The sequence below is a fragment of the Callithrix jacchus genome, chromosome 17, assembly GCF_049354715.1.
Source record: "Callithrix jacchus isolate 240 chromosome 17, calJac240_pri, whole genome shotgun sequence".
NCBI classification, from domain to species: domain Eukaryota; kingdom Metazoa; phylum Chordata; class Mammalia; order Primates; family Cebidae; genus Callithrix; species Callithrix jacchus.
Genome location: NC_133518.1, coordinates 15380769 through 15408515, shown reverse-complemented (window position 1 = coordinate 15408515; position 27747 = coordinate 15380769). Strand labels below are relative to the sequence as shown.

Below are 27747 nucleotides of genomic sequence, written 5' to 3'. Positions count from 1 at the left end.
ATTTTTATGACTATTTAAGGTTTTATACTTAAGTGCATAAATCTACAAAATGCCTCCAGAAGATAAACTTACAGGAAGACAAGGTACAGAAAGTCTTATGAGGATGTGATTCACCTTCGAGCGTCAATCAATCAAAATCTCAGCAGCAACCAAACCATGTTTCTTTTTCTGAATTCATATTATAAGGAAGCTTATCATTCCTCAGCAGCTGTATACACAGACTGGCTACATGTCATGTACTTCCCCTTTTTTGGAAGAATCGGGTGAAGGCTGCTTATCTTGACTAGAGAAGTGTCAACCAGGTCTATGTCCCAACTATGTATACCTGCATGGCATAAATGACGTCATTTGATACTATGATCACATTAGGAAGAAAGGCTGAATCCCAGCACTTTGGGAGGCCGAGGTGGGTGGATCACGAGGTCAACAGATCGAGACCATCCTGATCAACATGGTGAAACCCCATCTCTACTAAAAATGCAGAAAATTAGCTGGGCATGGTGGCACGTGCCTGTAATCCCAGCTACTCGGGAGGCTGAGGCAGGAGAATTGCCTGAACCCAGGAGGCGGAGATTGCGGTGAGCCGAGATCATGCCATTGCACTCCAGCCTGGGTAACAAGAGTGAAACTCCGTCTCAAAAAAAAAAAAAAAAGAAGAAGAAAGGCTGATTTTTTTTTTTTTTTTGAATGGAGTCCCACTTTTGTCATCCAAAAGTCTCAGCTCACTTCAACCTCTGCCTCCCAGGTTCAAGCAATTTTCCTGCCTCAGCCTCCTGAATAGCTGGGATTACAGGTGCCTGCTACCATGCCCGGCTAATTATTTTGCATTTTTAGTAGAGACAGGGTTTCACCATCGTGGCAGGCTGGTCTCAAGTTCCTGACCTCAGGTGACCTGCCCACCTCGGTCCCCCAAAGTGCTGGGATTACAAGCGTGAGCCACTGCACCTGCCCAGAAAAGCTGATGTTAATGCTACTGAAAAGAGATGAAGCAAAATGATTCTGGGCAACAGGAGCCGGCCTTTACATCTTTACATTTCTATGGTGTAACTGTTGAAATTAATGACACTAATGGCATTACTAAGCTCCAGACTTTATGCAGACTTCGCTCATTTTTCCACTAATGTCCTATATCTATTGCATGATACCATTCAGGATACCACACTGCATTTAGCCAGCTAATGCATTATATTTAACTTAGGCTTCTCTACCCAGGCTCAAGAAACAAATAAAGCTCCAATTCTTCCCTGCTTATCTTTAATGAATTGTTCCTGTGCAGAGTGGGAGAGGGCCAGGACCCAAGGGGAAGAAAAGCAGGGCTAGAATGGTTTTACCCAGTTAACCCATTCCTCTATACACTTTTAAAAAAATTCACTGGGAAAGAAAAGACTCAAATAAAGAAGGAAAATATGCTCTGATTTATTTTTTCCATTATTGTGACTTTTTATTTTTTCAGGGTTCTTCAAGTTCTCTGACCTATTTTTATATCCACTTTGAAGAGTAATTTAAGTTCTGAAACTAAACTCAGTGTCCTCAGATTTTCTCATATACTCTGAAAACTCTGGATGAAAAAAAGCTTCATATCGAATAGTAGTTCACACAGGATTGAAGAAGCTGGTACCTGCTCTTAATGTTCTCACATCTTCCTTTTCCACGTTCTTTTACCTGCACTCTCCCTACTCCACCACGTCCAAACCAGTGGCATCCAGTGGGCTCTGTTTTAGCAACTCACCCCTGTGTGTGCTCTCCTGAAACAGAACTTCCTTCACACTTCAATCCTTCAACCCAAGTCAAATCAAAACCTACACAGCCATGTTGGAGTATTTCTCTCTGATACTATCACAGTGAGCTGATGATACATCTTAATAGCAAGAATTTGGGAGACTCCCAATAGAGTCTTGTGTTAATGACAATGCTGAGCCAATTCCAGGTATGTTTGGGAGGTCAAAATTCAGGAGACATGAACTAGAACTTCTCCAGCACTTTTCACATCTAAAAATGTATTTATTAATATGACAGGTCCTATGTTTGGGGACCCTGAAGTCTCTGCATGATATTTAAGGAAAGGCAGTTTCTCACACAAAGTTACATGAGCAGGGCTTACTTCAATATAGATATAGTGCTTGCTGTTCTCTATCACGTAGACATAAGCGGCATGGATGGACTCTTCATGGTACTTTATACCAGCAGACCAATCAGCAGCAGAGCGGAGCAACTACAAGGCAGCAATCAGAAATGAACAAATATTAGCAAGGGAGAGGATGTCGGATATAGTCACTTCAATACATTTAAGTCACTCCTTTTTCTTCCAGACGACTGAATGATTACAGTGGCTTGACTGTCATATGTGAACCAAAGGAGAGTAGTGGGGTGGGGAATGCTGCTAAGGAAGAGGAGTGAAAAGAACGGGTCCGGGGGAACGATCCAAGATGGCCGATCGCTAACATCCCGGGATTGCAGCTCTCAGGGAAGGCGCGGAGAACTAGAGGACGCCACACTTTCAGACAAAGTCTGGTCGCTCACGGAGCAGAAGATCCCCCAGTGGTGGAAACACAGGGGTCGCCAGCGCGACTCTCGTGGTCGGCGCAGCGGTTCCGCCGGCACCTCGGCGCGGCAGCTCTCGGAACAGAGTAAACGGGACGGGTTCCCTTTCTGACCGAGGTTTGGAGCCCCGGGAAGGCAGAGTCGCCTACTACGGACACAAGAAGGAAGCCCGACAGGAGAATCCTGGGCGGAAAAGCACCACCATTTTAACGCCGCTGCTCTGGCCCTGGGAACTAACAACCTGGACGTCCACTCAAGAGACCTAATCTGAAAGTTATTTCAAAGACGAGAGGAGGATAAATTTACAATGATGGGAAGAAACCAGTTAAGAGACCAAGGCCATCAAAAAAGAAAACTGCCAGCTTATCCCAAACGCTTAAGACTGGTAATCGGCCAGGTATGGTGGCTCATGCCAGCTGTGTGAAATGATGGTCAGTAGCGACATGCCTCAGACTGGGTATCCCACGGGTTTCAGGGAGGTGTTGCTGGTACAGAAAAGCAATTTGAATGAGAATTAAATACTATCTACTGAAAAAAAAAAAAAAAAAAAAAAAAGCTGAGAATACTCAAAGTCAGAACGCCTCTCCCTCTAAAGATGATCACAGTTCCACATCAACAATGGAACAAGGCTTGATGGAGAACGAGCGCCTCCTGATGACAGAATCACTCTTCAAGGAATGGATAATAACAAACTTCGGTGAGTTAAAAGACCATGTTGTAGCCCAACGTAAAGAAACTAGGAACTTTGACAAAAGGCTTGATGAAATCCTATTGAGAATAGACAACTTAGAGAGGAGTATGAGTGAATTAATGGAACTGAAGAATACAATACAGGAACTCCGAGAAGTATGCACAGGTTTAAACACTCGAATTGTTCAAGCAGAAGAAGGGATATCAGAGGTCAAAGTCCAACTTAATGAAATAAAACGTGAAGAAAAGATTAGAGAAAAAAGGATAAAAAGGAATGAGCAAAGTCTCCAAGAAATGTGGGACTATGTGAAAAGACCAAATTTACGTTTGATAGGTGTACCTGAATGCGACGGAGAGAATGAATCCAAGCTGGAAAATACCCTTCAGGATATTATTCAGGAAAATTTTCCTAAACTAGCAAAGCAGGTCAACATTCAACCCCAGGTAATACAGAGAACACCACAAAGATATTCCTCAAGAAGACCAACCCCAAGGCACATAATCGTTAGATTCACCAGGGTTGAAACGAAGGAGAGGATACTAAGGGCAGCCAGAGAGAAAGGTCGGATAACCCACAAAGGCAAGCCTATCAGACTTACAGCAGATCTCTCGGCAGAAACTCTACAGGCCAGAAGAGAGTGGGGGCCAATATTCAACATCCTCAAAGAACAGAACCTTCAGCCCAGAATTTCATATCCAGCCAAACTAAGCTTTACAACTGAAGGAAAAATAAAATCTTTTATGAACGAGCAAGAACTCAGAGATTTTATTACCACCAGGCCTGCTTTACAAGAGCTTCTGAAAGAAGCATTACACACAGAAAGAAACAACCAGTATTAGCCTTTCTAAAAATACACCAAAAAGTAAAGAGCACCAACATAAAGAAGAATTTACACCAACACATGGATAAAACAGCCAGTCAACATCAAATGGCAGTAACCCTAAATTTAAATTGACTAAATTCCCAATCAAAAGACACAGCCAAAACCCAACGGCATGTTACATCCAGACCTGTTTCACATGCAAGGATACACAAAGACTCAAAACAAAGGGATGGAGAAAGATTTACCAACCAAATGGAGAGCAAAAATAAATAATAAATAAATAAAAAGCAGGAGTTGCAATTCTTGTATCGGATAAAATAGATTTTAAAGCAACAAAGATATAGTGGTAAAAGGATCAATGCAACAACAAGAGCTAACGATCCTAACACCCAGATAGGAGACTTAGACTCAATGAGACAGAAAATTAATAAGGATATCAAGGACTCGAACTCAGATCCAGAACAAGTAAACTTAATAAATATTTATAGAGCTCTCCACTTCAAATACACAAAATATACATTCTTGTCAATACCACATCACACCTACCCATTAGTTTAAATGAAACATTGATTGGCCATTATTAATACCCAATTTTTTTCAAAATAAAGCAATATTTCCATTTACTCTCCCTCTTTCTCTTCCTCTTTCTTCCTCTCCTTTACTCATTTTTTTTTTTCTTTCCTTCTCTCAACAAAAAAGAAATCAACTTGTAAACCTCTAGATCCAGGTCGGCAATGTCTCTTTCATTGCTTGATTTCCTTTCTTCCCTTCCCTCCCTCCCTCCCTCCCCGCTTCCTCCCTTCCTTCCTTCCTTCCTTCATCCCTTCCTTCCTCCCTACCGTCCTTCTTCCCTTCCTTCCTGCCTTCCTCCCCCCCCCCAAAAAAAAAAAAAAAAAGAAAAGAACAGGTCCTTGGATGTAGCCCATAATGAAGGTCCTCAGCTGGAAATCACATCCTGAATATACCCTCTTTCATCCAGGATGATTTCATTCAAAATTGGAAACCACAAGTTGTGGTTTTTACAAAGACTATTTCAGAAGTACCTCTACTGGTGGCTGTGAGTATGGTAACTATTTGCATTCCTTCCCTATGACAGTCCCACAATTACACCAGAATCCCTGTTGTTCAGGTATATTTATGCAGAGCACCTTAAAAGGGTCCTGGCTGGCCAGGCACGGTACCTCACGCCCGTAATCCCAGCACTTTGGGAGGTCGAGGTGCGTGGATCATGACATCAGGTGTTCAAGACCAGCCTGGCCAAGATGGTGAAAACCCATCTCTCCAAAAATACAAAAATTAGCTGGGCATGGTGGTGAGAGCCTGTAATCCCAGATACTCAGAAGGCTGAGGCAGTGAATTGCTTAAACCCAGGAGGTGGAGGTTATAATGAGCCAAGATCATGCCACTGCACTCCAGCCTGGGCAACAGAGCAAAACTCCATCCCATTAAAAAAAGTTGGGGGGGATCCTGGTTTGGACCATATGGTATGGCCATCCTAACTCTGACTTAACAATGTGATTATTCCTTTTCTTCTGAATAGCTATTGTTCAGATTAATACATTCTAAAAGGTAGTTCATTTAAACATGTCATCTTCATTCTACCTTTAATTAGCTGTCTGTTCCATGGCATGCCACTTTAGTCTAAACTTTCTAATGGCATAATTAAGAAAACCAATCACGGAAAAGAAAACAGACTCAAAGAAGCAAAGAAACTTGCATGGTGTCACAGAGGTGCTAACATCAGCATCACAGCTTGAACTTGCTTTTTTTTTCGTTCCATAGCCTATGTTCTACCATGCCACACTGTCTGTTTTGCCATTTCATCACCTGTGTGTCATACCCATCAATTTGGAGTTGATCCAATCACCTCAGATTAAACAGATCCAAGTTGAGCTCATGACATTTTTCTCCAAACCATTTCCCATCTCAAATACTCACTGGCCCGGGCATACCATCATTCTATCAGTCTTGACGGTAAGAGACCCTGGGGGCTCTTTGGCAAGCCTCTTCTCCTTAGGGTCTATTTTCAGTCTCACATCTACTTCTGTTTATTCTTTGGAGGATTTCTCAGATTTGCTGGTTTCTCATCACTCACACTGCCTTCCTTTCTGCAGACACTCACCTTTCGGGCTGGATTACTCGAGCTCCTTCTAGCTCAGACAGCTGAATATAGACTAAACACGCTGATGATGCAGGAGAGGACTGTCTAGGTTTGAAGCCCAGCTCAACTACTTGCTGGCTGTTGATCATGGTCCAGTTTCTTAACCTCTTTGTGCCTCAGATTTTCATTCTATAAAATGGATTTCTACTTTATAAGGTCATAGGATTAAGTGAATTCCTATGAAATGTGTAGCAGGAGGCCTGGTACATATTAAGTGGTTATAAGTGTTATCATTAATGAGCATTAGAGGATGCATTTGAGCTGTGGCAGGTCATGTCAGAGATGCTGTGTCCAGGACAGAGGACTAGAGAACACGGAAGGAAGGCATTTGCAACACTCAGCAACCATCGGTCATCATTTTTCCAGCATTCTAACTGGCATTGCAGTACGATGCTGGCATGTAGTAGGTGCTTAAACAATACCATGACACATAGAAGAATTACTTTAAAAATAGACTTGCTATTTCTGGTTTGAAATGAATGTTAAAACTGTCCCTTATGAGGTCAACTGATATTGAAGATAAAAAGAATGGCCCCATACTCATTAGGAATATACAAAGCAATCCAATACATAATCAGTTCTATGTCTGCTATATATAAAAGTCCTGGCAAAATTCTTGTTTGAATCAATAACTTTAAAATTCCAACCATAAGGCCATTAAATGCCAAACTCACACTTACTAAAAATCACTGACTGTGCCATCTTCAGTAGTGTTATTTCTTTATCCAATAGGAGGTATTTATTACAAAGTATCTCCAATCAAAGCATTACAAAAATTATCAGATGAATGTGTACAACAAAATTTCAAAAGTTGTCAACATGAATATATTAAATATAGAAGAAAACTCATAAGGAAAATTTAGATAAATATTATCCATACTGGAAAAACATTTGGATTTTACATCATCTCCAAGGAGCTGCATTATTGTTCATTAGGTAGAAATAACAAACGTTGAAGAAATAGGAGTTTTAATTCTTAGTCCACTCAAATTCATGGACTATGTTGCCAAGGAACATAGCACTGAAAATGCAGGCTACTTTGAGACGATTCTCATGCTATCCTAATCTAATTCTATGTAACTCGGGAGGCAATGTATACAATTGCAGCATATACTCGAAAGAAGGGAACCTCCGTGACTGTTTTTTTTTTTTTTTTTTTTTTGAGATGGAGTCTTGCTCTGTTGGCCCAGGCTGGAGTACAATGGCGTGATCTCGGCTCACTGAAACCTCCATCTCCCAGGTTCAAGCAATTCTCCTGCCTCAGCCTGCCAAGTAGCTGGGATTACAGGCATGTGCCACCACACCTAGCTAATATTTGTATTTTTAGTAGAGATGAGGTTTTGCCATGTTGGCCAGACTGGTCTTGAACTCCTGACCTCAAGTGATCCACTTGCCTCAGTCTCTCAAAGTGCTGGGATTACAGGTGTGAGCCACTGCACCCGGATGGAACCTCCACGGTATTTAAATGACTTGTCCAAAGTGAGAGAGCATTTACATGTCATTTAAATATCATGGAGGTTCCTCCACTGTACAACTGAGACCTCTCCCCATCCCCCAAACCTCCTGTAAAGAAAAAATGGCATGACAACACAAAGTGATAATAATGGCATGTGGCACTTGGTACTAGATGTTCTATTTATAGTATGTCTGCCTCTGTAAAAAGTTATAGGCAAAGTTGATAACTCACCCTTGCTGGTAATATCTGAGTTTTTCCCTCAAATCCAAAAATCTTATACTTTCTTTCCTTTCTCACTTTCAAAATTTGCTCTGACTCAAACTCATTCACATAGATTCAATAAACTCATTCACATAAGATACACAGTAGGAGGATTGTGTCGATATCAACTTGCACATGAAGTCTAATAGATTCAGAGTAGCTTCCTGGACAACTGTGTTAAGAGGTGATTGTTGAAAGCAGGGCATGCTGGAGAAGATATCTGAGGTTGATCCTCACTGGCTTTCATGGAAGGGAAAGCCTGAAGGTCACATATTTGCCATTTCTTCAGTGAAGAATAATGGTAAATGTTTCTCTATCTGGAGGATTTAAATGTTTAAAATATGTAAAGCTTCAAGCCAAAAGAAGACCATTTTATGGCCAGGCACAGTGGCTCATGCCTGTAATCCCAGCTCTTTGGGAGGCTGAGGTGGGCAGATCAGCTGAGGTCAGGGGTTTGACACCAGCCTGGCCAACACAGTGAAACCCATCTCTACTAAGATTACAAAAATTAGCTGGGCTTGGTGCACCTGTAATCTCAGCTACTCAGGAGGCTGAGGCTGGAGAATCGCCTGAATCCAGGAGGCGGAGGCTGCTGTGAGCCGAGATTGCACCACTGCACTCCAGCCTGGGCAACAAGAGTAAAACTGCGTCTCAAAAAAAAAAAAAAAAGAAGACCGCTTTATGTATCAATATATCAACCTGTGGGAGAGCATAAGAAAAAGTGGAGGGGGCTCCCTGATGCCTATAAAAGCATCAAGTATGAGGGCTTACCCACATCCTGAGGGACTTCAGCACCATCTATCCCACTGCCTGAGTGTAAGCCCATATGCTTTACTCACAATAAAAACTCATTAATTTAAAAATGTCACCATTTTTGGCTAAACTTGACACCTATCTTTTGAGCAACACAGGAAAAAAATCACTTGGGATTGTCATTTATTCACTACTATTCTAATTAGTTAAAAATCTCCCTATCACAAGAAAAACTGAAAATATAAATTTCCTTCTTGCTCTGCCTAGACCATTGAACCACAGAGAGGAAACCCTGAGGCTCTATAAAAATCAACGTAACTGCTTTAAATGCTTGATAGTCCAGAAAGTTTTATCAACAGTCAAATAAGTCAAATCTATGCATTAGTCCATTCTCATGCTGCTAATAAAGACCTACCAGAGACTGGGTAATTTATAAAGGAAGGAGGTTTAATGGACTCACAGTTCCACATGGCTGGGGAGGCCTCACAATCATGGCAGAAGATGAAGGAAGAGAAAAGGCACATCATACATGGCAGCAGGCAAGAGGGCATGTGCAGGGGAACTCCCCTTTATAAAACCATCAGATCTCGTGAGACTTACTCACTATCAAGAGAACAGCATGGGAAAAACCTGCCCCCATGATTCAATCACCTCCCATGGGGTCCCTTCCATGACACGTGGGGATTATTACAATTCAAGGTGACATTTGGGTGAAAACACAGAGCCAAACCGTATCACCCATTTTGATTGATTTCCTTTCGTTTTGTTCTTATTTTTTCACCTTTTACCATTGCCACTGAGATTTCCTCTTAAGACTTACTCTCTTCATTTTCTTCACTGACTTCACCAACTTGTCTTGCATTTCTGTTTGAAACCTACTGTAACTGAGATAAACCTCAAACTGTTCCCTCACATGCAAAAATATAGCTTATCTTACTGTCCCAAATGTGCTGGGAATCAAATCTAACCCATACTTTTCAAACCTTGAGTCTGAATACATAATTTTAAAGGATATAAAAATGGCATATTTTGGATTTTACGCTTTAGCCTCAAAACTGTAACTTGGACTTGTCATTTTCCTCGGTGCTGTGTCTTATTTTTTAACCTAAAATATGGCCTTCTTTTTAACCACAGTCCCTAATCACCCTCTATCCTCTGGGCCCAAGTTAAATGTATGGATTAAATAACAGAAATTTCTTTCTGAAGGAAAACTTTGGATCTTTCTTAGTAATTGTCCCAAATTCCCTTCCTTTCTCTCACCATGACGCTTTTATTCCCTACAAATTCAGCACATATATGAATTCCTTTTTATTTCCCTGAGATTCCAAGGCAATCATGGAACAAAGCCTGTTTAGGACAAAAGCACTTTTTATGTTCCACAAGCAGAGGCCAGCTGCGTCGGAGCTCACAAGTGGTACAGGCTGGGGAGTGAAGGGAAGCCTCTGATTCCTGGGCCTTTTTCTTCCAGTCCGTACTGAGGAGAATAGCAGGCTAAGGAGCATCAAGAAATTGACCTAGTTCGAGAACCTGCCTCATCTTCTTAAGCTCTTTCTTTTCATAGACATTTTTTAGTCGAGTGTCATCCATTCCTATCACAGTGCATAGTTATTCACACAGGATGAGCCTTTTCCTGAACAAAAGAGAAAAGTTAATCTAAAGGCTGAAGGAGAGAAAGAAAAGATAATTATTGAAGGATAGGACTTAAGGGGAAAGAAGTCCCAGGAAACAAAGTATTAGTTGGGGGCTCTTGGGAACCAGAAAGTTGGGGATGGGTTTGGGGCTGTGGCAACAGAAGGTGACAGCCAAAGGCAAACAGGACATGAGACTCTGCTCTGCTAGAGCCCAGGTGGTTACAACCATCCTGGTTTTACCGGAAACAGTCTCCATGGTGAATTAACCTCAGGCACTGAAGCCAAACTGTTCAGAAGCGAGTCATCCCCACCACTTACTGTTTGTTTTTTTGAGATGGAGTCTCTGTCGCCCAGGCTAGAGTACAATAGTGCCATCTTGGCTCACTGCAACCTCCACCTCCTGGGTTCAAGCAATTCTCCTGCCTCAGCCTTCTGAGTAGCTAGGACTACAGGCACCCGCCACCATGCCCAGCTAATTTTTGTATGTTTAGTAGACTTGGGTTTTTGCTCTGTTGGCCAGGCTGGTTTCGAACTCCTGACCTCAGGTGATCCGCCCGTCTTGGCCTCCAAAAGTGCTAGAATTACAGGTGTGAGCCACTGTGCCAGGCCCCCACCAGTTATTGTTATTTTAACCTCTCAAAGTCTTAGTTTTTGCATCTGTAGAAACAGGGGTTGCACAAGAGTTTAGCTTACAGACTGCTGAATGTAAATGAGCAGAGGTACTGTCATTATCCGCGTTTTTTAAATGAATGAAACATACTAAAGAGTGAAGTAATTTTCCCAAGCTTACCCAGCTCGTATGTCACAGAGCTGAGATGTTAATACCATTTGGCTCTAGAATCTATCCCTTAATTGCTACCTTATATTTTCCTGCACAATTAAATAAGCTTGTGGCCTATAAGTCATGTAATGAACATCAACTATGTTAAAATCTTGTTCTCACTCCTATGCGAAAGCTTAAAAAGTTCATCTCATGCAAGTAGATAGTAGAATGACAGAAACGAGAGGCCGGGAAGGGTGTGTGTGAGGGGGTACAGGGAATAGGGTGGATATAAAGACAGGCTGGGTAACGAACACAAACAGTTAAGAGTAAGTCCCAGTATTCAATAGCAGAGTAGAGTGACTATAGTTAACAACAGTGTATTGATATTTCAAAAGAACTGGAAGAGAGGACTTGAAATGTTCAAAAACACAGAAATAAAAAAATGCTTGAGGTGACGTGCACTCCAAATACCCCGAGTTGATCCTTACACAGTCTGCATGTCACAAAATATCACGTGTACCCCACCAACATGTACAAATACCACGTATCAATAAAGATTAAAAATAAACAAAAAAAATAAAAAATCCGTTTCCTTCCTAGTATTGCTATAATAACTATGTTAAAATCTATGCAAAAAAACAATATCCTAAAGAAAAATGCTTTTAAATTTCTCAACTGAGTAACAGTCATTTGGCTACTGTCCTAATAGCTGAGATTGAAAGGTTTGAGAATGTGACAGTAAACCCTCTGAAAATTAAGTAGCCTCCCACAAAGCCAGGTCCCTGTCTCCTTGCTCCTTCTGGATGTTTTGAAAAATCTGGGATTGGACTAGATTATCACTCTTGCTCTCGAAGCACCATACATTCCCGACTTGAAAAAAAATAGTGTCTGAAAAGATAAGTAACGATCCAGCCAGTAAACAGTGTGTAAAAGTGAAGCAATGCCGTGGCCAGAACTTGACGGAAAAGGAGAAATACAGGAAGATCATTTTTTTTTTCAATTTCTGGCCATCTCAGAGTTTTCTATCTTCAAAAAGATATACTTCCTGGCTCCCTGCACTATTGTCATACCTACAGTTAGTTCAGCATTTCTGAAAAACATATACTACAAACAAGCAGGGCTCCAGGTTTTGCCAGGTGGCACATTTTGAAAATTGGGGGAGGCCTCTTTAAGAAAATCAATGCAAATTTACAATTATAAAACTGGGAACAGGCCTGGGAGGGGCCTGGGCAGCTGAGGGTCCTAAAGCCAAGCACAGGCCTGAAGCTGCAAGGAACATGGGCTCCTGAAGTGAGCAATTCATTCCCCACTCACAGCCTTAAGTGCAGCCAGTCTGGAGGAGATTCTACTGCAGGAACTGAGATGACAGAAAGTTAATTATAGAAATAGCAGGTTTTGAGGACCAGAAGAATAAAATAAATGATCATCTTACAATCTTGGAATTTAAGAGTTCATCAGTGATGTCTTATTTTCTTAACTCTTATCCTTGCTTTTAATTTTTGTCCTATTTATCACTGCCATGTGGCTAAATGTATTTATGATGTTTTAAGTTACTTAGATATTTTCCTTTTCTCTCAAAGATCCATAGAAACCAGTTTAATGATCAAGGTACAAATTCTGAGCAATGGCTTCTATTTCTATTCAGTGATAAATAAATGTCATTCTGACTACTTTAAAAATTAAGAAGTGTATCTGTGATGGGCATTTGAGTTTTATTTTGTGAGGGATCATAACTATAGCAGGAGGATTAAATACAAAGTCATTAATACCTGTACTTTGAATGGTACCCTCACGTATTAAAGATGATGAATGAAAATTTTCCCTTTAAATGTCTGAAGGGACTCAGATCAGATTCACACCAAACATAAGGCTTTCAGATGACAAAACTGGGCTCGGGAGTGGGGATGGCACGCTGAGGCCACATGCTGCTGTACCACCTTCATACCACACCACCTGTGAGCTTTTCCGACTTGTTAGTGTTAAAACACATTTTATTATATTTAGCTGGACAGTTTTCCTGTATTTCCAGAAGCACTGCCTAGTGTCACTTTTGGGTTTTTTTAATATACCCATTATCATGCTGGAAAATTTATACCTAGTACTAGATGTACCACAGGACCTACCTGAGTGCTTTGGTGATCTCATTTGGTGCCCTGACCCACCAGTCATGACACAGTTCCTATGGTTCTTTGGAGACTTCGTGACACTAAACTAATTATCTTTAACTTTTTCATCTGTCCCAAATTTTCAGTTAGTTCCTAGTTGCAATGTCCCTTTGTTTGTTTCCTTCCTCAAATAAATATACCTCCTATTTGTCCCTTCTCTTTCCTTTTTTTTTTTTTTTTTTTTGAGACAGAGTCTCACTCTGTCACCCAGGAGCAGTGGCGCAATCTCTGCTCATTGCAACCTCCGCCTCCCAGGTTCGAGCAATTCTCCTGCTTCAACCTCCCAAGTAGCTGAGACTACAAGTACCCGCCACCTCGCCGGGCTAATTTTTGTGTTTTCACTGGAGTCGGGGTTTCACCATCTTGGCTAGGCTAGTCTCAAACTTCTGACATTGTGATCCGCCGCCTTAGCCTCCCAGTGCTGGGATTACAGGCACGAGCCACTGCACCTGGCCTCCTTTCTCTTCATTTCTAGTTTAAGCCTTAATTATATGTGAGAATTACCACAATTGCCTCTTCACTTGTCCCCTTGCTCTCATTCTCTCTCTGTAGTCTAATAAGTTCTTCATGCGCATATACTTTCGGTGTCAAGCTATTTGTTTGGAAAGATGGAAACAGATAAGAATGCATAAAACAAGAGACTCTCTGTCAAATAAGCTTGGAAAACGCTCACATCAGATTCGCTCTTAGTGGTTTTATAGTACACTGTAGCATAGCAAAGGCGCTAAGGAGTCCTGTATTAAAGAACTCTACAAAACTGTTTGTCCATGGAAATCTTTGCTGAATAGTTATCAGCATCTCACAGGTAAACCAAGTTTGGAAAACTCTCTCCTACATTTATCTTCATAGAACATTCATGTATCATGCTTCTAAACATCCAAAGTTCACTAGCGCATCCAGGATCAGGTTTAAATTCACCAGGGCAGCACTTCAGCCGCCCCTACCTGGCTTTATGCCATCTACCTTCATCAGCGCCTCTCTAGGAGCGAATGGGTTACTGCAGAGATTATTCCTTAGAGTGGACACCCAGTTCTGTCCCTCTGGCTTTCCAAACTCTTATAGTATGCTCGTCCATACTTTCACACCAGCATTTAGTCAGAGACCATACCTTGTACTGTTAGCTGAATCATTCATCTCAGCTATCTCTCCCCAGCTAAGTTTCCAGAGGCAGAGAACTGCTTTGCTGTCTGCCCCCTCAGCACCCAAGTATGCTTTGATGATTTCACCATGCAAGATGGGCAACACTTAGTAAACATATGTTGGCTAAATAAATGAATGAATGAGTGAGTGAGTCTTGTTAAATATCCTTCCTTTGTAGATTCCTGAGTCCAGGTCACCTGAACATATGAGGGATAAACACATGAGCTTATCAGATCTAGTCTCATTTCTTTTCTTTCTTTTTTTTTTGACACAGAGTCCCCCTCTGTTGCCCAAGCAGGAGCGCAGTGGTGCAATCATGGCTTACTGCAGTCTTGACCTCCTGGACTCAAGCAATTCTCCTGCTTCAGCCTCCTATAAGTAGCTAGGACTGCGGGCATATGCCACCATATCCGGCTAATATTTTAAAACCTTTTTGTAGAGATGGGGTCTAACTATGTTGCCCAAGCTGGTCTTGACTCCTAGGCTCAAGCAATCCTCCTGCCTTGGCCTCTCAAAGTGCTGAGATTCCAAGCATGAGCCACCACATCCAGTCTAATGTCATTTCTCACACAACATCCAGTGATGCGGAAAAAGTGAATGAAGAGAAGCATTTTATAGAGTATCTACCTCACCAGGGCAGCCGGATGAGACTATGAGAGTCAGGGCTTTACCAACAGTGAGGTGGAAAAAAATATATATACATATGCAACACTATGCTAAAACTTCCTCATTGATTACAAAAATACTTAATTCCCAGCAATCCATTTTCAACATATACTTAATTAACATCAGCTAACTTTGATGAATCAACCACCCCATCAATTACAATGCAAGCTCAATCTTAAATTCTTATTTTCCTAATAACAAGTTTCTTATTTTATATTTTAGCATGGGTAATTTTTTTCTCCTTCACATAGAATAAAATTAAACAGGTTCATAAAATATTCATCAACTTATGTATAAATCATAGCTATTTATGCCTCCAAGTTTAAATTAGTTTTCTTTTTAGCCAGAGATGACTAAATATCAGCTGCTGATATTTCTCACAAGTGGTTTATCTTTTTTTAAAAAACAAAGTTCTATTATTTTATCTACAGTCTGAAATGTCTTTCTTATATACACATACCTCAAATTGCACACGATACAAAATAACTGACTTAGACGCTTCATTTATATCATCATGTTCACTAGGATCCATGTCTGCATTATGTAAGTCCCTACTGATGATACGTAGCAGCGGCAGCCTGCTGGACTTTACTGAAACAGTTCTTCTGATGCCCATAGCAATGACTTCAAACAAGAGGCAATGCCAAGGGTGGCCAGTCCTACGTCTGTCCCCGTCCCCACATGATCTCAAGATATTTGATCTACAGTTGGTAAAGGAAGCAGACTGTGTAACTCTGGACCAGACTAGGATTTCAAACTCTACCTCTGTTGATAACTAGTTGGTCGGCCCTAGATAAGCCTCAGAGCCCCATTGGGTCTAATTTTCTTATGTGTAGTTGGAGACGGTTAAACTGGATGTGGTAAACTGTTGTGACTCCATTAAGCAAATTCCTTAGTCCATTAAAAGGGCCTGTAGGAGACGTTTGGTTAATCAGGAACTAAAATTAGACTGACCTACAACTAGCTTCCTAGCTGCGAAGTTTCAACCACATTCCCGGTGCTTATGCAGCATCAGGTCCAGGTTTACTGTGTATCATGTTGCTAAGGTCACTTCAGAAGGAATTACAGGAATAGCCTTTCCTTGGCTGTGGCCTTTTCTAAGGACATGCATTTATTATATTGATAAGGGTTTTAAAAAGAGACTGAATTGAATCATTATATTATAGGAAATATAATACCAAATATTATAGGAAATATATATTATATATAATAATATATTATAGGAAATATAATATTAAATGTTATATTATAGGAAATATATTATTATATATTATATATATAATAATAATATATTATAGGAAATTAAATACTAAATGTTAAAAGGTCCTAATTCGGCTTTAGAAAGGCAGTCATTGAAAAAATCTGAAGCCAACATAATAGACCCTTGGTCCAATAACAGTAATTTTAATCAGTAGCATTTTGTCAAAAAGAAAAGCCAGAACTTACCTGTACATTAGCATGGACAGATCCAGGCACTTGATATCTCAACTCATGGGCTGTTGCTTGAGACTTTGGAAGCAGAAAAGGATAAGAAAGGGACCGATATTTTGATTTCATAATCTAAAATAGAGAAAAAGAGATAAAAAGTATTCAAATGTGGAAAAAGATTCATCTTCCCTATTTTGTGATTATAAAAGAAATTCATGGCCAGGCGCAGTGGCTCACACCTGTAATTCCAGCACTTTGGGAGACAGAGAAGTGGGGATCACCTGAGATCAGAAGGTTGAGATCAGCCTGACCAACGTGGTGAAATCCCAATCTCTACTAAAAATACAAAAATTCACTGAGCATGGTGGCGGGCGCCTGAGACAGGAGAATAACCCGAACCAGCGAGGCAGAGGTTGCAGTGAGTCGAGATTACACCATTGCACTCCAGCCTGGTGACAAGGGTAAATCTCCATCTCAAAAAAGAAAAGAAAAAAAAAGAAATTCAGGTTTATTTGAAAAAGAAAAATGTTAATGATGGACATTTCTAAGTGAAGAGCTACAGATGATTTGCATTTGTGTTCTACTTCCCATAATCCTGCTTTTACCTTTTACAGAGCACATATTATTTTATATTTGTAAAGAAAGGTTAAATATAATCTGTAGCTATTGAAGTTTATAATTGCAAAAATGAGACTATTGTTTTATAAACTAATTTTTTACTGATTATGTTCTAGATATCTTTCCATAGCAATATAGTGGGATATCATTATTTTTAATAACTTCATAGTAAAATGGTATAAAACAATCATCTGCTTAATAAATTCCTACTAGTAAGCATTTCTCCTATTTCTAATTTTATTACATGCACGAGCACACACACAAAAACTACCCAAACTTAACTACGGATATTAGCAGAGATTTTGATCTTTGCCAGAACAGCAGGTTAAAAGTAATACCCCATTTGTTTATTCATACATCTCCCCTAATTTTTTTTTAAAAATATTTCCATTAAAATGTCACTACATTTTTATAATCTTTACGTGAATGAAAAACAAAGTGAGACTCTAAGTGGTTGATAAAGCTAAATTCTTTTTCCAAATAACCAAGGGAAACATGCCTCATTATCATTTCAAGCAAATAAAGTGAAACCATAGTAACACCCGGATATGTACTCTTTTTTTTTTTAAGGAGTTTCGCTCTTGTTGCCCAGGTTGGAGTGCTGTGGCACGATGTTGCCTCATCGCAACCTCCGCCTCCCAGGCTCAAGCGATTCTCCTGTCTCAGCCTCCAGAGTAGCTGAGATTACAGATGCCCACCACCATGCCCAGATAATTTTTATATTTTAGTAGAGTTGGGGTTTCACCATGTTGGTCAGGCTGGTGTCAAACTCCTGACCTCAGGTGATCCCCCTGCCTAGGCCTCCCAAAGTGCTGGGATTACAGGAGAAAGCCACCTCGCCCAGCCTGAATGACATGTACTTAACTTATGATGTTAAGTTTGAATGTTAGGTGAAGTTCTTAAAGTAATGAGGACACAATCTGGAGAAAAGGAAAATGGCCCCACCTTTTTAATACTGCTTGCTTTGCTCAGAACCAACTCTCAGAATCCTGTACCAGCATAAACCCAATAAAACTCCAGGGCTGGATAGGACTTTAAAGCTCAAACCCTCCCATCCAAACCAGGCTCCCACCCCCCATAACAGCTCTCCAAATGACTACCAAGCCCAAGCTAGTCAATACTGTGTCCAAGAATTTAAAAGATTAAAACCCAGACCCACACAGCAGCACCTATCCCTAGGAACTCCGAATTGTCTGAGGTGTGGACATTCAGGAATGTTTCTCTCTTTTTTTGCCCAGATGCCCAGGCACCCTGACATCAATATAGCCAATGGCAAAGCAGTGACACAGCTGTGGCCACAACAATCTATTCTTGCCAACAGCCTCCTCTGAACGTCTTTTCTAGTTAGGCCTGCCTCTCTTCATGTGGATAAACCATGACAGCAACAGCCAAGTACTTTCGTGAAGTTCCAGCGCTGGATGAAGTGACGTGCCACATCACGAGCCGCCTTCCCATGAACTGCAGAGGCAATGTCATGCCAGGGCATCCGGGGCGTGGAGTACCTGTCAATGAAATCTGCCCGGTGCACCAGGCAAGGATCAGTCATTAACTTCTGTGCTGGGGCAGAGGCTCTCTGACTCCAACCACGATACTAAAAGGAAATGTGCATTAGTGCCCATTATGTGTATATTTCTTGGCTTGCATAGAATAACATTTTTATAATCAAGGGAAACAGATTTCACATTCAGGGTCATAGTCTCCCAGGTACCTTCCCAAATATGTTTCCATTTCACTTAGTATTAGATAATCACTAGACATGGCAAGATGTGAGTTGGTACAAATTATCTAAGGCTGTGTATTTGATATTCTATTTTTTTATCCTGTTGAAACATTGGCAGACAGTGCCATCCCGATCTCCTTTTAAACATATGAACCCAGTGATAATCTGAAAATATGCCATTCTCATGCTGGAAACACAGGAAATATGCAGAACAGAAGATGATCAAATGAAGCCTACCATTTCTTTAAAAATTATAGATTATTGCCCCAAAAATATGCCTATAAAAAATCTGGAGGCTTCAGACAGGTCTGCTCTATCTCATGTTCTCTTCTTATTATAACTGAAAAAAAAAAGTCCCTAAGCACGTGACTAATGACTAAATCAAATCTCCAAAGTTTTACAAAATTTTCAAAAATAAACAGAAGCAAAACAAAAGGCACTAATGTCACGCACATGTATACTTGTTGAGATGTTCAAAGGCAAAAGACAAAATACAACCAGCATCCCACCACCGTAATACTCACCAGCAAAAGGTTTATCAAGTTGAACCCAGTCTTTGAAGACGAAATTGCAGTAATCCTTTCCATGCCAGAATCTGGTTTCCCCATGCAGCTCTCCCACACCTGTCTGTAAACTGCGGATGGACCCGGTATCTGTGAATGCAGCAAGACCCCCTCAGGGACGTGGTTCAGGTGGGTCCCAGAAAGGGAGGCTCAACTCTCATTTATGAAACACTTAAAAGTTTTGTAATTTCTTAAGACATAACTAGGGTAGCATCTGTCCATTCTATTAGAGGCTGTGGGCTAACAAGATTTTATAGCCCTTAGAAATTTATTTTTAGTGGGCAGTTGGCGCTATAACAAGATTCATCATTAAACAATGAAATCTGACCTTCTCAGGCAGTTGAGTAACCTATTCCCACCACCTACTAGCTGCTGGAAGAACTGATCACACAATTAACTGTGAATAAAGAACTCACCAGGTGGCACTATGAGAGAGCAGTAAAGGTGGTGGGAGGCCTTGCAGGGGTGGAGGGGGTGGGGCGGGGGGATGGAGAAACCTGAGATGCAGAGGCAATAAAGATACCACGCCACTTGTTTTTCGTCAACCAACATGGTGCACTCCTAATGCATAATTCTTTTGCACTAAAGCAAGAACTTCAAATTTACAGACAGCCCATGTTCCAGCCCTGGAATCAAACAGTTAAGTGACCGTGAGCTTCAGCTTTTTAGTTCATAAATCCATCATGCGGAAAATCAAGAATCTGGCCTAGATAACAGCTACAATCTGTTGCGCTTTAACATGTATATATTTAAAATCATAGGTGGCATTTATAAAAAATATGGCAACAACAGATACGGGAAATAACAGATACGGAAAGCTTACGATACAGGTGCAAAAGCAGCAATCTACTGCAGCATTTCACAAAGAACTGTGACGAGATCATTTATTTAAGGTAAATACAAAGACAATGAAGTAAAAAGACTAGCAGAATTACAAATCACAAATGCAGCACTTGGCACAAAATACACACTGAATTTAACAGACAGACACTGAATGCAAAAATATGTGTTGAGTGAATAAATGGTACTGCTTGCAGTGGCCAGTGAGAGGCATGCACTGGTCCCGCCACCACTACACTGTCCCAGAACTCTTTGTAAAACGCAAACTCTCTGCTTAAAACCATAAAAGGCTCACATACTGCCTACAGAAGGTTCAAGTTCTATGGGCTTAGTGTGCATAGAAGGCTCTTCCCGAACTGGTGCCAATCAATCTTTCTAGTCCTTGTTTTTCCCCACCCAACCCCCAGCCCCATAAAAAGCACACGTTTCACTAGAATTCAACAGGCGTAGACTGCCATGTCGCCATGCATTTGGCAGACTGTGACTTTTACCTGAAACACTCCTTTCTCCCTCTTGGCCTGATATCCTAATCATCCTTCAAGGGGCACATTAGCTGTCACCTGCCCTAGAGAGACCTCCCGGCTCCCTGTAAGGGAGAGGCCATCATTAGCACTGCCGTCATCTCATTAGCAACTACCCCAATACCTCTGACTCTGGGATGCAATTATATCAGGATGCCCTCCCGCCATAATCCCTCACCAGTCTATAAACTCTTAGGGAGTGAGGACCAAATCTCCTCACTGCCAGTAGCTCCAAGCATCCAGGCAATCAATAAATACTTGCAGAACAAATGTTTTTATGTAATCACCACACACGATGCTAATATTCTATCTCAAACTGAATAATTAACCTTCCAACCGCTACTGAAATTTTCTATAGAAGAAAAGTGACTTGAAATGCCATGGACTAACAAAATGAAATCATGTTAAAAATAGACTTCTATTGACTTCTCCCAGCGATTTATTTTCCTGCTTTATGAGACTGAAGGGCCAAAGTACTGGTAGATCTGTGTGTTCATCTGTAGGCTCTTTATCATTAGCATAGCACTTTGTTAAAAGAAAAAATGAGGGTGAGAAGATAAACAAAAGGGACCAAAAATGAGATCAACAATATTTCCAATTTCAACTATAAAGAATATATATACAATTTGCTTTCATCAGTTGCAAAACTCTACGCTAAGGCTTTACATAAACACACATACGCTCGTTTACAAATTGACTTTCACCTAACAACCCATTATGATAAGGAAAATAAAACAAATTCTTAGTCTCAGAAAAATATCTTGGTACTAATTGAATTCAACCTGCTCACAATTTGAATTTGTTTTTGTTTTTAGCCATGGCCTAAAAATTATTCCACATAAATTAGGGCTCCCCCAGCACAAGTAAACTATTAAGGCAATAGAATTAAATACTAGTTCCTGTGAAAACAGCTCAGAAGTGCATGAGCACAGACCAGCAGGCTGAGAGGACTTCTGGCATCAACAATGCTGACCCAAGGGGGTCTCGTTAGGCTGTTATCTGGCTCCCAGATGATTTCATAATTGCACCTGCCTTGTCTTTTGGCACAGATCTGTCATGCCAATTTTCCGCATCCTCTTCCATCAGTGGCTCAGATTCCAGCTGCTAAGAAGGGGGTCTTCTTGCTCCTTGCCTGGTGTCCTCTGGTCTTGCCACACCCTCCTTTTTCATTTTTTTTTCTCATCTCTTGGCCTCCACGTCTCCATTGTTCTACCATTTTCCGCCCTTCTTGTTCTTCTTTCCTAGCTCCTCTTCACTAACAGGGTTTCCCTTTCTCCTGTCCTTGTCTATGCAGTTCCTAAATGTGCACCTGCAAGCCAAACTTCTGCTTTGGACTCCAGCTCTACGGTCACTTCTAGTGCCTCACTTGACATTGCTTACCCAGTTCCCACCAGAACCTTAAAACTATGTCTAACACTAAAATCATTACCATTCTACAAAATCAAGTCTTTCCTTGAGATTTCTGCTCTCTGTGTGTAGTTACTCAAGCTCAAACCTTGAAATCACCTTTGACTCCTTTATTCTTCACTGACTTCACCCACCTCCCCACAGCTTCCCAGATCATGATGAAAATCTGCTGATTCTACTTTTAGAAAAAGGTTTTCCCATTTACTTCATTCTTGAACTCACCGGCACAACCTTGTCAGACTCCCTGTGTCTCTACTACAAATGTTATAAAACCTCACCCTTAATTGCTCTCTGCCCCCAGGGATTTTCCAACACTTCCCAGTAGAAGTGGAATGTCTCAGGCTGATTTTCAAGGTTCTCCATAAACTGCTACAGATATATCCCACCAGCTCAATCTGCACAAATTAGCCCTTAACCACAATTCCAAAACTCCGAAAGTTCTGACATTTCAAACGTTTTTCATAGCTTATTTTCACAGCTCATTTCTTAGTTCATAGGGCAGCAAAACCTGATCTGAACTGACAAGAGGTTATTTATTATCTTTATTGATCCCACTTGGTGTTGCACAAACATAAATGGCTTGCCTACATTCCAGGTATTTCCTGGATCCTGCTGGGAGTATAATGTAATAGAGGGTATAAGTATTGTATTACCTTTCTAAAATCCACAACTTTCTGATTTCTGAAATCTGATTCCAAGAATTTTGTATGAGAGATCGTAGACCTATATGTATTCACCACATTTTATGCTCAGGTCTGAGATGCCAAAATAAATACTTTTGCATTTCCTACATCTGTGTCACGCCTGTAATCCCAGCACTTTGGGAGGCCGAGGCAGGTGGATCACGAGGTCAAGAGATCAAGACCGTCCTGGTCAACATGGTAAAACCCCGTCTCTACTAAAAATACAAAAATTAGCTGGACATAGTGGTGTGTGCCTGTAGTCCCAGCTACTCGGGAGGCTGAGGCAGGAGAATTGCTTGAACCCAGGAGGCAGAGGTTGCGGTGAGCCGAGATCGTGCCATTGCACTCCAGCCTGGGTAACAAGAGCAAAACTCCATCTCGAAAAAAAAAAAAAAGATGTAGTATTTACCTAAATTGCCTCTTTTTCTACCTTTTTAGTCTCTACCTACTGAATTTCTACCCATGTTGAAGGCCAGGTCCAATACAGGTACTCAACAAGTTACATTTTTTTTATATTTTGGTTTTCGAAATTTTTTGGATTATAGAGTTGTGGTTAAGGGTTTATAGATCTGTATTTCATCTGTGGATCAATGATGACTCTTGCAGTAGGAGTATGTATTACTAAATGAATGAGTTACTGAATGAATTACTAAAATACTAGGTTTGTAAAATATTTAAAACTCATACTCACCTATTAGATAACAAGCCATTTAACTACACAAAATGAATCTCATACATCCTATCCATTGCATTTCTAACAAGTTTAAAAAGAGCTTAATATTATCCCTTATGACTAGACATTCAAATTTGAAAAGCCTGTCTCAACTAAATTGCAAAAATAATTTTTCCCTCACTTATCTATTTAATATTGCTTAAAAGGAAAAGATCAGCACAAAGTTGCTGAACAGCATTAGGAGAGATACCTAATGTAGATGATGGGTTGATGGGTGCAGTAAACAACTGTGGCACATCTATACCTATGTAACCTTCTACACATGTATCCCAGAACTTAAAGTATAATAAATAAATGGCTGGGAGTGGTGGCTCACGCCTATAATCCCAGCACTTTGGGAGGCCGAGGCGGGTGGATCATGAGGTGAAGAGATCGAGACCATCCTGGTCAACATGGTGAAACCCGGTCTCTACTAAAAATACAAAAATTAGCTGGGCATGGTGGCACGTGCCTGTAGTCCCAGCTACTCAGGAAGCTGAGGCAGGAGAATTGCCTGAACCCAGCAGGCAGAGCTTGCAGTGAGCCAAGATCGCACCACTGCACTTCAGCCTGGGTAATAAAAGCGAAACTCCGTCTCAAAAATATAAAAAAAAATAAACACTTTAAAAATAGGATCAAGCAAAATTCTCCCCCTTACAACATAATTCTGAATGAAAAAATTTTGACAAAGGCTGATTTTGAAAAACATATATTACATCTATGATTCCTAACCACGTTTTTAGTGCAGTTTTTCTATTTAAAAACCCATAGTGACAGTCGCTCCACACTGACCTCTGTATGACACCAGGGAGGTCTAACAGGAGATCAATTCAACATAGTCATATGCAGTCAAGTGAAACTGATACTGCAGAGATATTAACTCTCTCCACATTCTCAGGAAAAGGAAATCATTAACTCAAGTTAATATTCAGTTTTAAATCTCTAATGAAGAGTCACTCCGTGCTTAATTTGGGTTTCAAGTTTTATAAGGCAACCTGAGTTCTTAAGGTATTACATGATTTAAATCTAGAGCCTTGCTCTTTTTTTTTTTAAACAAGTCCACAAAAATATCCAATGTTTAAAACAGATACAAGTTGGATTGTTCTGGTTGGAGAGGTATCAATAGCAGTGGGAGGGTCCTGGGGTTCACTGACTTCAATATTCTCCTCAAAGCCTTTTAGAAACTCCAGGACCCAAGGAAGCGAGTTTGGAAGGCACTGCTCAAGAAGGACTCCACTATCCTTTAGCTTTTCTTTTTAGGTAAATGAATTGTTTTCATATTAAAAAATAAATTTGTATCTATATTTGACTATAAAAGTAAAATGAAAACAGTACCAACAATGTGGGAAAAAATAAATCACCTCAAGCTCCATCTTCCTAACAAATAGCATCATTAAACGTCCTTTGTCAGTTGCCTTCAAGAACACATTTTGACACAGTGGCAATCGTCCGCAAACTTTCCTTGTTCTTCCCACAGCTGTCTCATTTCAGTTCATGGAAATTCCATCCTTCCAGTGGGGCCAAAGATTTGGAGTCCTCTCCATCTCTCACACCCCATATGGAGTTCATTGGAAAATGCTGTCAGCTCGGTCCTCAAAATATATTCATAACCTGCAGGATCAATGTTTGTCACCCTGATCTGCTCTGAAGAATGATCCTTGGACAATGTAAGTCAGTCCTCACCTGACCTTTGCCCAAGACCATCCATCCAATGACTTCCTATCTCACTTAGGGCCAAAATCTTACAGTGGTCTGCAAGACCTCATGTAACCCAGCCCGGCCCACCTCTCCGATTTTGTTCCCATCATCCTCTCCTAGCCCACTTCACTACAGCTGTATTCCTGGAACATACCCACCCCCTCCGCCTCATGGCCTTTCACACTTGCTATTCCTTCTCTCCGAAATACCCTCTCTCGGATACTTTCTTATCCTCATTCTTCTATTCCTTTTGATGTCAGCTGAAAACTCACCCCATGAGAGTATTCTCCAACCAGCCTTTACAAAACAGTAACTCTTCTCCCGTGCCCTTCCTCCAGTATCAGGCTCAACTTTTCTCCATAATTATCAACACCTGATATACCATGTTTGACTCTATTTGTAAACACAGTTCCCATCCTTACCCCCCAACTAATTAACTGCGCTTCATCCATTTTATTTACCACATCTTGAGCACCCATAATAGTGACTGGCATATAACAAAACTCAGTAAACACTTACTTAACTAAATAAATAAATCTCTTATGTTTATTTTTGTATTCCTAATTACAGTTTTAATCATTGCCCAATTCCATCAAAGAGATGAACCACTTGTTACCATGCGTTATGTTCTCCACCATTTCCCTACTCTTTGACGTTTACCTTGTTCTCTCTCTCTCTCTCTCTCTCTCTCTCTCTCTCTCTCTCTCCTCTCTCTCTCTCAAAGTGCTGCACTAGACATACATTCAGTTTATCAGTGAGGGGTTGTAAACAGATGTCAAGGGTGATTTTCATCAGCAACAGAAAACCATACACATGTATGATCAGTGTCTCAGATCACTGCTGTGGACATCACCCCTCTCAACCTGGGGTAGGCGTGAGTTACTGGACTAAGCACCTCACTCACATCTGTTCCACTTGCTCTCAATCCTACTGTCAACAACACTATCAGTCATAATTCCGATCCATCAACTTCCTGAGATAGCAACCTCATTCCTCTACTTTAACTTCAGTAATAAAGCAGCAAAGTTACACACTGAAATGATAAAGGCACTACCTGGAGCTGTTTCCAACTCTTTACCTCTAATATCTGCCACTGCATGCACTTTTGACCTGGCTCCCTGGACTTCCCAGGGGTCTCCTACTTCCTAGGACTCTGAAGCTTTGTCAAGCACAGGAATTACTGGGAGGTATCCCTGAATCCACATGCACATCCAGTACTAGCTGTATGCTAAAGAAATATATGTCTCCCCATATTTGTTCTTCTCCACTTTTTATTTTTAATTTTAAAAATTGTTTTTGTTTATGAGAGAGAGGGTCTCCCTCTGTCACCCAGGCTGAAGTGCAGTGGCATGATCTCAGCTCACTGCAACCTCTGTCTCCCAGGCTTTAGCAATTCTCCCACCTCAGCCTCTGAAAAAGCTGGGACTACAGAGGCGCGCCACCACACACAGCTAATTTTTTGTAGAGATGGGGTTTCAATACACTGCCCAAGGTGGTCTTGAATTCCTGAGTTCAAGCAATCCTTCTGCCTCGGCCTCCCAAAGTGCTGGGATTACAGGTGTGAGTCACCACACCTGGCCTCTTCTCCATTATTAAATATATGTTGATGCCATTATGATTTATAAAACATAAATTTATTTAATAGTTACATAGACATTTTAGTTCATTGTGTGTAGTTGATTATTGCATTTTTTTTAAATGCAGGGTAGCTAGACCAAGCTTGTCCAACACACAGCCTGCGGGCCACATGCAGCGAGGATGGCTTTGAATGTGACCCAAAACTTTCTTAAAACATTATGGGTTTTTTGGGGGGTTGTTTTTGCAATTTTTGTAGGTCATCAGCTATCATTAGTGTTAGTATATTTTATGTGTAGCCCAAGACAATTCTTCTTCTTCCAATGTTGTCCAAAGAAGCCAAAAGATTGGACACCCCTGCCCTAGAAGAAAGAATGCTGGGAATCATTACTCAAAGTCCAGCGTAATTTTACAGGTTCATTAGTGCATCCAAGCCACAGGTGACTCGTATTCAGGCATGTGAGCCAGACTGTATCTCTCATCTGCTAAACGGTACATGAGAGCCTTGGCCTTGGGTTCTAGCCAAGAGGGCATAACATAGTAATCTCCATTTCTGCTAAATCTCAAGTCTTAATCACGGGTACTGGGAGGCTGATAAATTGGAACTCCAATGGGCAGGTCATGTATCATCTCTAACCCTGAGTTTCTTCATCTGTAAAAAGATGACAGTATTACTACCAAGCACTGTAAGTACTCAGGGCAGTGATGGATAGAGTCTGCACAAAATAAATGTTAGCTAATGATTTTACTAGTGTCATTTTTTATGATGATTACTTATCCCCATAACTGACCAGTTGCCAAGTCCTCTTTTTTCCCACCACCATAATTTAAACTCTTTAGTCATTCATTAATTCTTCGAGTATCTTCTTACCAAAGGCTATCAGATTGTAATTTCTGAAAATTCACACAGCATGACACATCCACCCAAAGG

At 40.8% G+C, this 27747-nt stretch overlaps 1 protein-coding gene across 11 annotated transcripts in view; it reads right to left on the bottom strand.

The window, feature by feature from the left end:
* PLD1 (phospholipase D1) overlaps positions 1-27747 on the bottom strand; it is a 231114-nt gene that overhangs the window by 60336 nt on the left and 143031 nt on the right. For 8 of the 11 annotated variants that reach the window (XM_035278534.3, XM_035278538.3, XM_035278539.3 and 5 more), the window contains 4 exons: positions 19342-19470; positions 18494-18612; positions 16498-16611; positions 2102-2212 (listed from right to left, as the gene is read on the bottom strand). In XM_035278534.3, the coding sequence (XP_035134425.2) occupies positions 2102-2212; positions 16498-16611; positions 18494-18612; positions 19342-19470 (473 nt within the window). The remainder of the gene's footprint in view (positions 1-2101; positions 2213-16497; positions 16612-18493; positions 18613-19341; positions 19471-27747) is intronic. The other 3 variants (XM_078353837.1, XM_078353839.1, XM_078353838.1) reach the window with 1 other exon arrangement.